We start from the raw sequence: 13,186 nt of genomic DNA, 5'->3' as shown, positions 1-13,186 counted from the left end.
ATTTTTGATGATCTAAGAAAAGGTTTAGGAGTTTGAAGTATTGAGTACTCAACAGTTTTGCATTGCTGTTTATATTCCTTTCAGGATTTTTTTCTTGAATTGTTAGTTGAATGTAATTAGAACTGATGCTAAATATTCGGATGTTGATGTTGGAAGGTGATTTGCTTCAGATTAGAAGACAAAAAATGTTTTTAAAATAATGAGTGAAATCGTGTTATGCGTTGTGTAGTAACAACCACCCCGTTCACAAACACATTATGGTATTATTGTAATACTGTATTCTTTTTTTTTTTCACCAGAAAAAGTAGTTTTCTTGAGCAATTTGTCTGAAGGTAAATGATATATAATTTACATCTATTCATTTAGCAGAGTCATTTACATTAAAAGTATGTGTTCGTGCTTGACTTAAAATGTTAAGTTTAGTTAACTTTAGTTTAGTTAAGTTGGGTATTTAAGTTATCTCAACAAATCTTAAGTTGTTAAAACTAATTGCAGTAACATTTTTTTGAATGGCGTGAGCTCTAAATCCTCATTTACTAAGAAAGACGGCATAGTAAATGCTTTGATCAAAGCTGGCCTGAGCAATAAATGGGTGCTTTAGCTGTAAAATAACTGACGTATTTAGGGTTCCAGCCAGGTCACCTCCTACTGATACACCTAAAATATAATACAATTAACTACAATCATTTATATACACTTTGAAATATAAATTTAATGGGAATATTTTATGTTCTTGTACCTACACATTGCTGATCTGATATATTTGGTTTGTGAAGTTCAGGTAAATAGACTGGAGCTTGTTTTCCATAAGAAGCATCAGGGTTTGATTAGTCGAGTATTACTACCGCAGTTAGACATGTAGTAGAGCAACATTCCACTTCTAGGCTTGTAGAACTGTTGTCTTTTTGTTATCTAAGTCGTTTACCGCACTGTAGCATTATGGAAATAAATGTCACATGACTTGTAATATGTCTGCATTTTATACACTTTGGCAAAAACATGTCTAGCTGACACATAGATTGATGATAATTGAGCAGGAAGAAGAGAAGTGTTCAGACTATTTCATTGTGGGAAGACTGTCATGTCATGTCATCCCTCACTTTCTCAGGCTTCTTCCCCCTAAACTCAAAGGCGTTGCCCTTTGAAGACGGTCTGCACCTTTCAGCTTTTTTTACTGGGCATTTTCTGATGTTTGTACACACAACAGTAACAGACAGCAAGCAATCCTAAAATATAACATGGATTCTCACTTAGTTTTCAAATGCCTTGCTCACAATGTGACTTTTCGAACATACATCCTTTTAGTTGCCGGCATAGATTGTCGTTTTATCACACTTTAGCATATGTAAGTATATTGCAACAGCCCTAATAGAAAACATCACATCTTGAGACTTTTTTTTTTATTTTGTCCCAGCAGTTTAAATGAGCAGAATGAGTGCTGACGGAACTGGGGACCCGCCTCCGTATGTCATACCAAGTAAGTTGCTGAGTCATCATTGGTCGTTTTGAATGACTCATTTCATGATAATAATCATAATTATGAAAGCAATCCAGTGACGCAAATGTGAAAACCTGAAATAGATATGAAGGGAAATATTAATGTTCTACCCGTATCTTTCCTCTTGACATCAACAGTCGAGGGTGCCGGGGGCTCCAACGTCAAGGTCTACCATGTGCACACTCCGTTCAGCCCACAAAGCTCCACTATTGGAGATTCTGGAATCCAAGAGAAATCATCCACATCCGGTCAGTCTGTTACCTGTTAATTATCGGTGGGAAACTGTTAGCTGTAATGGCCACACAGAAAGAACTGCCCATGTTTTGATAATGCCAGGATTTTACTGGATTGGACCATTATTAGTGTCCTTATATTGTGTATATACATTTAATTACTAATATATAACTAACATTATTAATAAGCCCCTTTCCATTATTGAATAAAAAAAATAGAAATCTATATACAATGTATTTTATCTCACAATTCAGACTTTCTCAGAATTGTGAGTTTACAACACACAATTCTGACTGTTTTTTGCAATTCCAAAATGTGAGTTTATATCTTGCAATTTTTACTTTTTTCTCCCTGCTAAAAAAAGCTGTTCTCCTTGGCCATGCTGGTTTTCAGCTAATTTTAGCCTGACCAGCAGAAGAAGTGGTTATAACCCCTCGAAAACCAGGCTGGAAGACCAGCTACAACCAGTTAACCAGCTTAGGCTGATTTTAGCTGTTTTTTTCTTCTTCTTCTGCAGGGGGATGAATTATGAGTTTAAATCATGCAAGAGTTTTTTCCCCTTATAATTCTTAGTTAATGTTTTTAAGAGCCACCTAATCGTGTGATAAAAAAGGATCTGTCTGAGAAAACTAACAATTGAGGTTAACTTAGAAATATACATACAATTTTATTTTATAAACTCGAAATTCTACGATAAAGTCAGAATTGCAAGATATAAACTCAGAATTGGGAATTATATATTTTTTTCAAATTTGGAAATGTACTTCCATACATGTTCCTGTTATTCATGAATCAAACAAACTCATCACTCACAAGACTTTGCGACTGGTTCCTGTCTAGGAAGGAAAAACGGTCAAATCCCAAAGCTGCACTAAATATAGATATTAAATTATTGGACCTGAACTTACTGTTGTATAATGGTAAATAAAGACAAGATAAATAAATAATAATAATAAAGACAATACTTACTAAACACATGCTTCTCCTGTAGTTCAGTCCCAGTCAAATGAAGGCAAAAACAAATTCGTCAGCTATGATTCATATGAGCTGGGCCGCAAGCCAGGAATGGCCACCTGCACGCACTGCAATAAGCAGGTCTTAACCGAAATCGACTACAAAGTGGGAGTTTTCGCCTGGGGGTCATTCGTACTCTTCATCCTGTGCGGGTAAGAGTCCATTTGAATTTGCAGATGAAAACATCAAATCTTGTGTGCACCAATAAACTGTGACTGTCTTCCTCTCTTCCAGGTTGGTTTTATTCTGCTGTCTGATTCCACTTTTCGCCAACCATTTCAAAGATGTCTATCATACATGCCCAAGCTGCACTAAGATCCTGCACATTGAAAGGAAGCGATGCTGCTAACCCGGTCCCATCATCCCCTCCCAGATTTTAACACTGCTCATGGATTTGTGTTGCACCTTACACTATATGAAGGACACTTTCAGACCAACACAGATGTCGTCTTGTACAAACTTGCCCATATGAACTTGTGCTTCGCAATGTTTGTAACTAAGAACCTTTTGGTGTTCATCTGGTTTAGTCTGTATTATTACATTCAAAAATGAATACTCATGGTTTTGATTGTACATCTATAAAGGACTCAGGGTTAAGGGTTCACAAGTTTGAGGTGTTCACAGAATTTGATTTGCATAACTACATTTACTGAATCACATAATGTAAATATCACCCATTTTGCCATCAACGGCACCATATAGAATGGTGGTTTTCAAGCTAGAGGCCCTCAGCAAACTTCAAAGGGGCCTCAAAATGACTTAAATTGATTTGAACCAATACAAGCATTAAAACATCTAAAGACATTTCTTATTTTAATATACTTCTTTTTTCATTGGAAGAACCAGTTCACACGGTCTAATAAAAAGTGGGTATATGAGATGGACTCCTTTTTAAAAGTGATTTCTACAGCTGGAAAAGTCATGTAAATTAATTAAACTATTAGAAAAGCTCTAAAATATTTACATGCTTTTGTCAAGCTCTAAAAAATTGTATAGGGTACAAATGGTGTAAAAAAAAAAAAAACTGGAAAAGTCATGGGGCCTTATAATAGGGTTGTGCTGTTTGTTAAATAAAAGTTCACTTTGTCTTTGGGTCACTGTTTAGCCATGTATCACTTCTGTAAAAAGCCTCTGAATCTTCACAACGTCAAATGTCATATGTGCATCTAAATGGAACTGTCATAATAAAACTGAAACATGCCCGTGCAATACCTTAATGAGGACCTGTATTGTGTTTTTCTTCAGATTACATGACACAAGCACAGCATTACAATCTGAACACCATCTCGAGTCAATTCTCCACGGACCATGGCTGTAGCTTTTATAGAAAATTTTATTCAACATACATTTTCCAGCAAAAAGGCAATATACAGGAAGAGTTGTCGTACACTGCTGCTACACGGAGGAATTAGACCGGAGAGAGAAAAAATCATCAAAAAAGAAAGATGTGATCTGCAGGTCATCTTTGTACTGCACTTAAACGAGACAAACTGTTGCAATTAGTTAGGGGAAAAAAAATCCAAAATGAACCTGTCAGGATCCAAAATAAACCTACACACAATGAATATGAACATCTGAATTGATCTGTACCCAACAAATCTGTTTTTAATTTTACACGTTCATTCTTTAAATATACAATTTCAATTGTTTTTACAAAGCCAACTATGCACTAGGGAGCATTCCTTCTGTGCTTAAAGAAAAGAAAAAAGTTTGTATTGATTCATTAATGCTGGTTTCTCTATGTCCCAAACCAGTCTACTATGCGTCTGCAGCCTCGTGCCAACAAACAGTACAACGAATCTGGAGCCGTCAGCAAGCGACCCCTCCCTCCCCATCAGAATAATCCCACAGCCAGTGACAGAGGAGCTAAAGAGGGGGGGGGGGGGGCGCTAATGGGGAGAAGGGGGAAAAAAAGAGAGGGAGAAACCCAAAGGGATATGCAAATCAAACTCCAACCAAAGATTACATTTAACAGTGCTGAAAAATGTAAAACCTTGGATTATTAAGTGCCAACGTGCAAGATGAAGTACAGACAATTTATTTCATTTTTATTTATTTTAAAACAGATGCTGTGGGTCTTTACTTTATTATACAGGATTTCCAAAGACGACAATCTGAATTTCTCCAACCAAACTAAGTGAGAAAGAAGAATTGTGTAAACATGAAAATTGACTAGTTGCACTAAGGAACCAGAAAATGAGACAAACATGTCAGGGCAACTAGCAAAAGCATCAGCCATTTGCGGGGATTTTTTTTTTGTTGAAGGATGGAGGTATCCTTTTCATCTTCTGCAAATGACAACTTCTCTTTCCATTGCCTCCACCTCACAATGCAGCAGCTTTCTTGCCATAACAATTCTTTTAAAAACGAACTTAAAAAAAAAAAAAAAAACAACAACGAAAAATCAAAATCAAAACAAAATTCTAGGACATACGGTTCCCCCTTTCTTGTTAAAATCCAATTCATTCTTCCAGACAAATAGGCAGTCAATAGTTAGAGAAGCCAAATAGAACAGCCTCAAAAGAAAAACAGGAGCATCAGCAGTCACTCCATTCGCTGAAGACTTCATACATGGTGCCTGTGTACCCAGACAGCAGGTGTTAAAAGTGGTGCACACAAGAGGTTTGGTTAAAGTCTTTAGTATCGTTGGTTAGTGGGGGCTTGTCAGTTGTGAATCTTGATCGCTTTTTCCAGGTACGTGTAGCGACCTCTCTTTGGAGCTTTGTTGAAGTGGTCGAGCCCTAACCAAGGCCTCGGGTGTGACATGTTCCCTGATGAAGTACAGAACATGATAAGGTTTAGGAATGCACGATATATCGGCTACCATATCGGTACCGGCCGATATGCGTTCAATGTTTAATGTTATCGTTATTGGCCTGATAAGAAATTTTGGCAGATACATTAAAGCCGATAAATGGTGGATTATTTCCTTCAGCTGAGACACTTCAGATGCGCACTGATGGTTTTGAAATGCTTGAAATATGATTGGAATCACTTTGAGAAGGAAAATACAGTTAAGTGCAACCCAAGTCTGTCATACAGGCTACATAAAAATATAATGAGAACATGACTATAAAAGAATGTGAATTCTTTGTGCAGTTGTGTTTTAGAGCATAAATAACAGTTACACCAAGACTATCCCAGTCAAGTTATTCAAAACCTTTTGTTCTGTGCAATTGTAATTTGTAATATATGTTTATGTCCTGTATATCTCTGATTTATCCCATTTAGGATGCGTCTGTAAAGTTTAAGTAATAAAGCACGTCAGTTTATCGGTAAGCATCTATTGTTTCAGTGCACGCAGCCCAAACAGCAGTGCTGTTATTTAAAATGGTAATATTAATTTGAGCAGTTTCTTTTTCAAAAATATTGATGTATTATTAATAACTAGCACTTTTGGTTTTCTTGTATTCTTTTCAACTATATGGTTTAGTTAAAATCATTTTATTATTGTCCAAGCAAAGGCTAATCCATTTTATCTATCCATGGCACACGCATTTTGATTCGAGGAAAAAAGGGTGACATACCTGGCTGTGGCTCAAAGTCTTTCAGATTCACCTCGTAGTCTTCCTCGTTGATATACTGATGCCGGCCCATCATGACTATTGCAAACTTGAACTAAAATAAAAAAAACATATTAATTTATTTTATAATGACTGGTCTAGGTGAAACCGAACTTGGGTCTAAATCAGGACTGCGATCTGCTAAATAGTGACCATTGTTCATTTACATTTTTCTTCTTTCTACATTGTCTACACTATTTATTTTTAAGTCCTTTAAATTTAGTCAATATTTCAGTGTCATTTAACTGTCAGAAAATGGAAATAAAAATAATTTAATCAACCACCATTTTTACATAAATATGCCTTCTGTTTTGCTGAAGACCTGAATAAGATCTCTAAACTGCCCTGATATTTTAATAATTACAAAATTATAAAATGATATATTACACCAGATTTTGACATCAATGATGCATACATTCCAGTCTGTAAATTGTTTATATATTTTAGTAATTCAGGCACAAAAACAGTTAAAGCACTGTAATACTTCCATCAAATAATTTGGGTCACTATATAACAAAAAAATAAAAATAAAGTAACAATATTTTAATTTACAGCCATTTTATAGTGTACAACAATTTATTATAATTAGTTTAAAATAGGGATGCAGCTGTGCGACTCTGTGTAAGTGGTTGCATCTCAAAATGCATTTATGATGCAAAATTAATGTAAACAGTCAGTTATGTCTTAAGGGATTAGACAGTCAGGACAAACATCTGATGTGTCAAAATAGAGATGTTGGCATCAGTAATAATTCAGCAGCAGCAAAGCTGAGAAAGAGAAAAACCGCTCACTGCTCTTGGCTGGAAAATGTTCAGATACCGAAACCACTCTTAGATACGGAGCACACTGTTTATTGCTAGTAATAGGTTTCTTCGTTCCTCTTTATTATTTACTCTGCTTGCATGTTCTGAAACTACCTTTGAAAGTTCTTATAAGTTAAAATCAATTTTATGTCATGTAAGAACAAGTAATTAAATAAAAATAAAAAAAGTACAAATAAATGTAAGATGTAAAGTTGGTAAACTACGAAAAAAAAAAAAAAAGTAGATCAAGAATGGTTTTGAATTGGATCGTGAAGTGCCTAAAGATTCCCACCACTAGTTAAAAAACATCAATTTATGAAACAGATACACCTTGCAGAAGTTGAAATCATGTGCGTGTATCCTATGCAACTTATGAATCGCACAGCCTACATTACATTTAAAATCAAATTGTTAGCTGAGAGCTATGTCATCAGGTCCACCATTAAATGACGCGGTAACACTTTACGGTAAGGGTACATGAATTCATGTACAAGTTCATGAATGAATTAGGCATTAATTCATGCATTAATATCTCATGAATCGTCAGGAACTAACATGAGTTCAACGTTTTTCATTCATGACTTAATGGGTGAACAAAACCTTAATTAAAACATTAAAGGGGGGGTGAAATGCTGTTTCATGCATAGTTAGTTTTTTACACTGTTAAAGAGTTGGATTCCCATGCTAAACATGGACAAAGTTTCAAAAATGAAGTTGTAAGTTTGATGGAGTAATTCTGTTCCAAAAATACTCCTTCCGGGTTGTCACAAGTTTCGGAAAGTTTTTTTCGAATACGGGCGTGTGTGACGTCAGAGTGGCCGGAATTTCCTTACATGGGTCTTAAGGGCACTTCTCCCGGAAGGGCGCGCGCGCATCTGTAGCCGAGTGCGTGCGAGAGTACGCCTATGCCCATCAGAGCGCTGGGCTCGGTCGGCTGCGCTGCAATTAAAAAAATGGCACCAAAAAAGTGTGTTTTTGGTTGCCAGGGCAAGACAACACTGCACAAATTTCCAAAGAACCCAGCGTTAAGGGACCTGTGGATGGATTTTGTTTTTCCAGAGCAGCAACGGAGTTGTGCAAGTGTTTTTGTTTGTTCCCTTTATTTCGACGGTAATAGTTTTATAAACAAGGCCCAGTTCAACGCCGGATTTGCAGATCGCCTAATACTTCTTGAGTGGAAAAGTCTCAAATCTCATCTTTAGATGGAGCAGTCCCAACGATAAAGGTTCACGGTCGTGCGTTGGAACCGCAGGCGGTGAGTAAAACTGCTTCAAATGTCTGTGAGTTGTTAACTATCGGCGTGTAAGCACAGCAAGTAAACAACATGATCACATACAGTTAATGTATCTATGGAGCATGCGATGTATGGTGTGTGTGTTTAAATACATTTGTTTAGCTGGCCACTGTAGGTGTCAGTTTGTTTATTGTAAAAATAAATCATGTCCTGATAAACCACGAGTCTGTCTGTTTACAACACACAAATGTTGTAAAACTCGCGCATGACATGGTGTTCTAAAAACACTGCGCTCAAGTTCAAATAATTTCTATTTTTAAAAAAACGCTCGAGACCTTATGTTTTTCACCCATCTCACTGCCCATGATGTTTTCTTTGTTCACAAAAAAAAAAAATTGTCTTTACTATCCATTGTGGATAAAGCTACAGTTATGGTACATTAATCCTCATGAACTCATGCATAAAAAAAAAGCATTAATTAATGCATGCAAGACTACTCTTCGAATTATTAAAGGAATATACAAAAATTCACATTACCTCATGCATGCATACAGGCTATAAGAGTATATCAATTAATGTGAGAACTGTTTTTCTGAATTATGATCCTGAATTATGATTTCATGTCTTGCAGGTAAATGGACAGACCGCAAAATTGGCCAATCACAGCAAATAGCACACGAATTCTGTTGACATTCAAATACAGTAGTCATCATTATCTAAACATTATCTTTTAATGACTTCATCATGTGTGTGGCCCCTCAACTAAAGTGGTGACTTGGTCTTTTGAAACACTGATGAACAATGTGTTTTCATTATGATCGGAGTTACCCAGCATGTTCATCTCTCTTCCCAAGTATTGCTGTTGATTTAACTGGTTTATACCGGTTCAGAATAAACAACCTGGTATCATTGTTAATACGTAGGTATTAATACGTTATTTTCAGATAGAAAACATACTTTTTTGTACGTTTGGATAGATGCTGAAACGTATAATATGGACGTATCTGCAACATTTAAACGTAACATTATTATGATTTTACAGCTACAAAACGTTAACTATTTACGTATATTACATATCATAAAGATATCTGTATAATTTCCCTTTTACCATTTTATAGATAAATGTAAGATCCCTTAACTCTATTCCCAAACCTAAACATACCCATTTTATACAGGATATAAAAAGGATAAAACGTAATGGACAGAGATGTGTAGGGAAATGGCAGTTTTATTAACAATATAGCATTAAAATATATTTTGAGCCACTAATCCTACTCCTAAACCTACCCATAACCATTCCTTAAAACTACGTAGACTACAATTATGAAGAAAAACATAAGACATACAAGTATAATCACAATAATTTATTTATTGCGAAAATGTCAAAACCTGTACCAAAAGTCGTTCACATGATGATGTGTTGCAGAAGCAGTCCTCTCTGGCAGTATTATAATAGTTTTGTATGAGGGACAGAGTAAAATTTAAGTTAATCCATGAAAATGTTAATCTGGCTTCGGTTCGCTCTGTGAAGGCGCGCACCAGTGTTGCCAGATTGGAAATGTCCAAGTATCGTACCAGAAACTCAAAATTATCGTATTTGGAAGAAAATCATCGTACACGAGTTAAACATACAGATTACAGCTATTTATCTAGACCAACAATTTTTTTGACAACCTGGAAATTACTTTATTGCTAAACTATCGACCTTAGATTGGAAACAACTGATCTAAGCCCCGCGGCAGGAACGTTAACTTGTCCTCCTGAGGGTCATTCTCCACGAAGATTGGCCGAGAAGACGTAACGTGAGATGTGATGGAAGAAATGCGTAACACCACGTTCACGTTCTCCTCACAATCATGACGGTAGACATAGGATCCACAGCTAGATCAAGGAGTATAGAAGCCCAATGACCATCATTTGAAGTGTCACAAAATTCAGAATTATCTTACATTATGGGATTTTTTTCATTGATCGTACATTGGTCAAAATTATCGTACAAATACGATAATTATCGTACGTCTGGCAACACTGGCGCACACGCTTCTACATTTCAAATGTACCGTCACCGACTGAAACACGGCATGTCGCAATCTGTGACGAAGCAGGGAAGAGCCAATGAGCGTTTGATATCACTGCCGTAAAACATGGCGTAACGCTCCTTGAGGGCGCAACTTTTGAATTTGAATTCATCACCAGCACGGGATTTGACCTGTATGGTCGCTGCTGAGAAATGGAGATGAAGATCACAGGGTAAAAGGCAGAATTTGGATCCATTTCTTGCAAACAACGTATGGATTCTAAAGATTTGGATTACATCAAACTAATAAAATGTATGTCTTTTATGAATTTATGTTGTTATGTTTTATAGGAGAAAACGCTTTTTTCTCTCTCACGGTAAAACTATATTACAAAATGGTTAAACGAGTAAAGAAGTTATTTTTAAGGTTTTAAAGTATTCTTGTTTAACACCATGCAGGCGAAATGAGCAAAATGTTAATATTTGTGAGTATTATATTAATAAATGTGACTATTGCATTCAACTGTCAATTAAGTTTTCAGAGTCAAAACATTAATGCCACGATTTTAATATGCATAAATAGCAATATGTTCAAATTTGTACGTCGGTAGATTTGTTCATACGTAAATAAATTAAGTTTTTGTGCTGTCAATACGTAAATGTTTTACGTTTTAGTGCTGTAAATACGTCAGTATTATACTTTTCTGTGTGTATAAAACGTAAATAAATGTACGTATGATAGAACTACACTACATAAAAATACACACGTATTCTCATGAGATCACGTTGCAACAAAGCAGTAAAGTTAAGATCAAAGTCCATTTGTGTCCACAGTACATTGTTTGCAAAGGCTTGAACGTTCATGTTCATATTTATGTCATTTCACAGTTTTGCCACCATTAATAGCACATTGTTCATCAGTGTTTCAAAAGACCAAGTCACCACTTTAGTTGAAGGGCCACACACATGATGAAGTCATTAAAAGATAATGCTTAGTTAATGATGACTACTGTATTTGAATGTCAACAGAATCCGTGTGCTATTTGCTGTGATTGGCCAATTTTGGGGTATGTCCATTTACCTGCAGACTATGAAGACATGAACATGCTTGGAAACTCAGATCATAATTAAAAAAACAGTTCTCACATTAATTGATAAACTGTTATTGCCTGTATGCATGCATGAGGTAATGTGGATTTTTGTATATTCCTTTAATAATTCAAAGAGTAGTCTTGCATGCATAAATTAATGCCTTTTTTATGCACGAGTTCATGAGGATTCATTTACCATAACTGTAGCTTTATCCACAATGGATAGTAAAGACTTTTTTGTGAACAAAGAAAACATCATGATCATGCGTAATAAATCATAATTCATGATGTACTCATCTTAGTTAATGTTTTAATTAGGGTGTTGTTCAACCATGTACCCTTACTGTAAAGTGTTACCAATGACGCTAATATGATTGTGCACTTGCTTTGAAGGAAATCATTAAACCATGTCATGTCCAAGGTAGTGTTATGATTGACATTTTCATCGTTTAGAGATTCAATATTGTTGCACAGGAAATTATAATTGCTCTATTACATACCTTGGGTCACTGACCTTAAGCAGGGCTCGACATAAGAAATGGCCCGATGGCCCGGGGCCAATAAAAGAGTATGTCGGGCTAGTTGATTGGCCAGTCACTGGCCCGCGCGGGCCAGTGAATGGCCATCAGCAAAACAAACAGCAAACGTCATATACAGTGGCGCGAAGAGTGTCAATGTTACTTCAGGTTATAACGTGTTAAAATTTCAAAGAACTACGAGGCTGATACGAGAAAGAGGACATTCCTATAGGGCTGGGCGGTAAATCGAGTTTGTACAATATATTGATTTTTTTTAAACGATATGGAATGAGGCAATACTGTTTCGATACAGTAGTTTGATACGAGCACATCTGAAAAATAGCGGAGTACGCAGTGTGAGCTCCTGCAGTGAAAAACATAATATAAGCTTGTGTCATGTTTAGGACAAATTGTACTAAGCACTTCAAAATAACTGGTAAGATATAGTTAACAAGTTTAAAGCAGCTTGCCCTGTCAGATGCTCTGACAGATACTGCTGCTGACTGACAGATAAATACTTGCGCTGTTTAATGCGTTTGAGACGTGGTGCTTTCCTCAGTGCTTAACTTACATTTTAGAGGTATATTCTCCATCTGTAAATGTTAGAAAGTCAAACAAATATGTCCATTTCACTGTCAGGAGAGGACGAGCTTCTGCAAGTGAATCTCCGCTAATATTCAAGCTTCCGTGAATGAGCGCCGCCGCGAGCACGCGCGCCTAACAGACGAGCACAATAGAAGAGTAGCGCAATAATTCTGACTAAAAGATACATATTGCTAAAATATTTGTTGTTGGAGACAATAAATGTGCCATATGTGGAATTTTAAACCTACAAGTAGGCCTATGTTTTTATGAAAGTGAGCATTATAACGGGGTAATCAAATGCAGGCTATTTGTTTTTATTTTCATTTTTAGTTTAGCCTTAGTCATTTTAAAAACAAAAGCATTATTTTTGTTTTTAGATTGTAATGTTAGAATGTAATGTGATTTAAACCACCTTTTTGCACGTAATATATTGCATAGCCTACATTACATTCACTATATTTGTTTCCATATCCTTCAATATCAACATTGTTTGGATATCATTAAGCAGGATGTGAAATTTTTTTTTTTAAATAAATACAGATTTTCTTTATCCAAATAGAAAAACGTAGAAAGTACCGAGATATATATCGTATATCGCCATTTAACCAAAAAATACCGAGATATGATTT

General features: G+C 35.9%; 2 protein-coding genes across 5 annotated transcripts in view; one reads left to right on the top strand and one right to left on the bottom strand.

The window, feature by feature from the left end:
* On the top strand, nt 1-3,760 carry si:ch211-157c3.4 (Lipopolysaccharide-induced tumor necrosis factor-alpha factor homolog-like). Its single transcript, XM_056258207.1, has 5 exons — nt 1-22; nt 1,415-1,477; nt 1,636-1,746; nt 2,724-2,898; nt 2,981-3,760. Exons 2-5 carry the CDS (start codon nt 1,423-1,425, stop codon nt 3,093-3,095), a joined length of 456 nt encoding a protein of 151 aa, XP_056114182.1. The 5' UTR covers nt 1-22; nt 1,415-1,422; the 3' UTR covers nt 3,096-3,760.
* Nucleotides 3,761-4,768: 1,008 nt separating this feature from the next.
* Nucleotides 4,769-13,186, bottom strand: part of usp7 (ubiquitin specific peptidase 7 (herpes virus-associated)) — a 53,609-nt gene continuing 45,191 nt past the window's right edge. For all 4 annotated transcript variants that reach the window (XM_056258190.1, XM_056258187.1, XM_056258188.1 and 1 more), the window contains exons 30-31: nt 6,274-6,364; nt 4,769-5,517 (exon numbers count right to left, since the gene is read on the bottom strand). In XM_056258190.1, coding sequence (XP_056114165.1) covers nt 5,411-5,517; nt 6,274-6,364 — 198 coding nt within the window. In that variant the 3' untranslated portion in view covers nt 4,769-5,410. The remainder of the gene's footprint in view (nt 5,518-6,273; nt 6,365-13,186) is intronic.

Source organism: Rhinichthys klamathensis, unplaced genomic scaffold (genome assembly GCF_029890125.1).
Source record: "Rhinichthys klamathensis goyatoka isolate OS25496 unplaced genomic scaffold, OSU_Roscu_1.1 h1tg000149l_1, whole genome shotgun sequence".
Taxonomy (NCBI): domain Eukaryota; kingdom Metazoa; phylum Chordata; class Actinopteri; order Cypriniformes; family Leuciscidae; genus Rhinichthys; species Rhinichthys klamathensis.
This window is presented reverse-complemented; position numbering and strand designations above follow the sequence as displayed.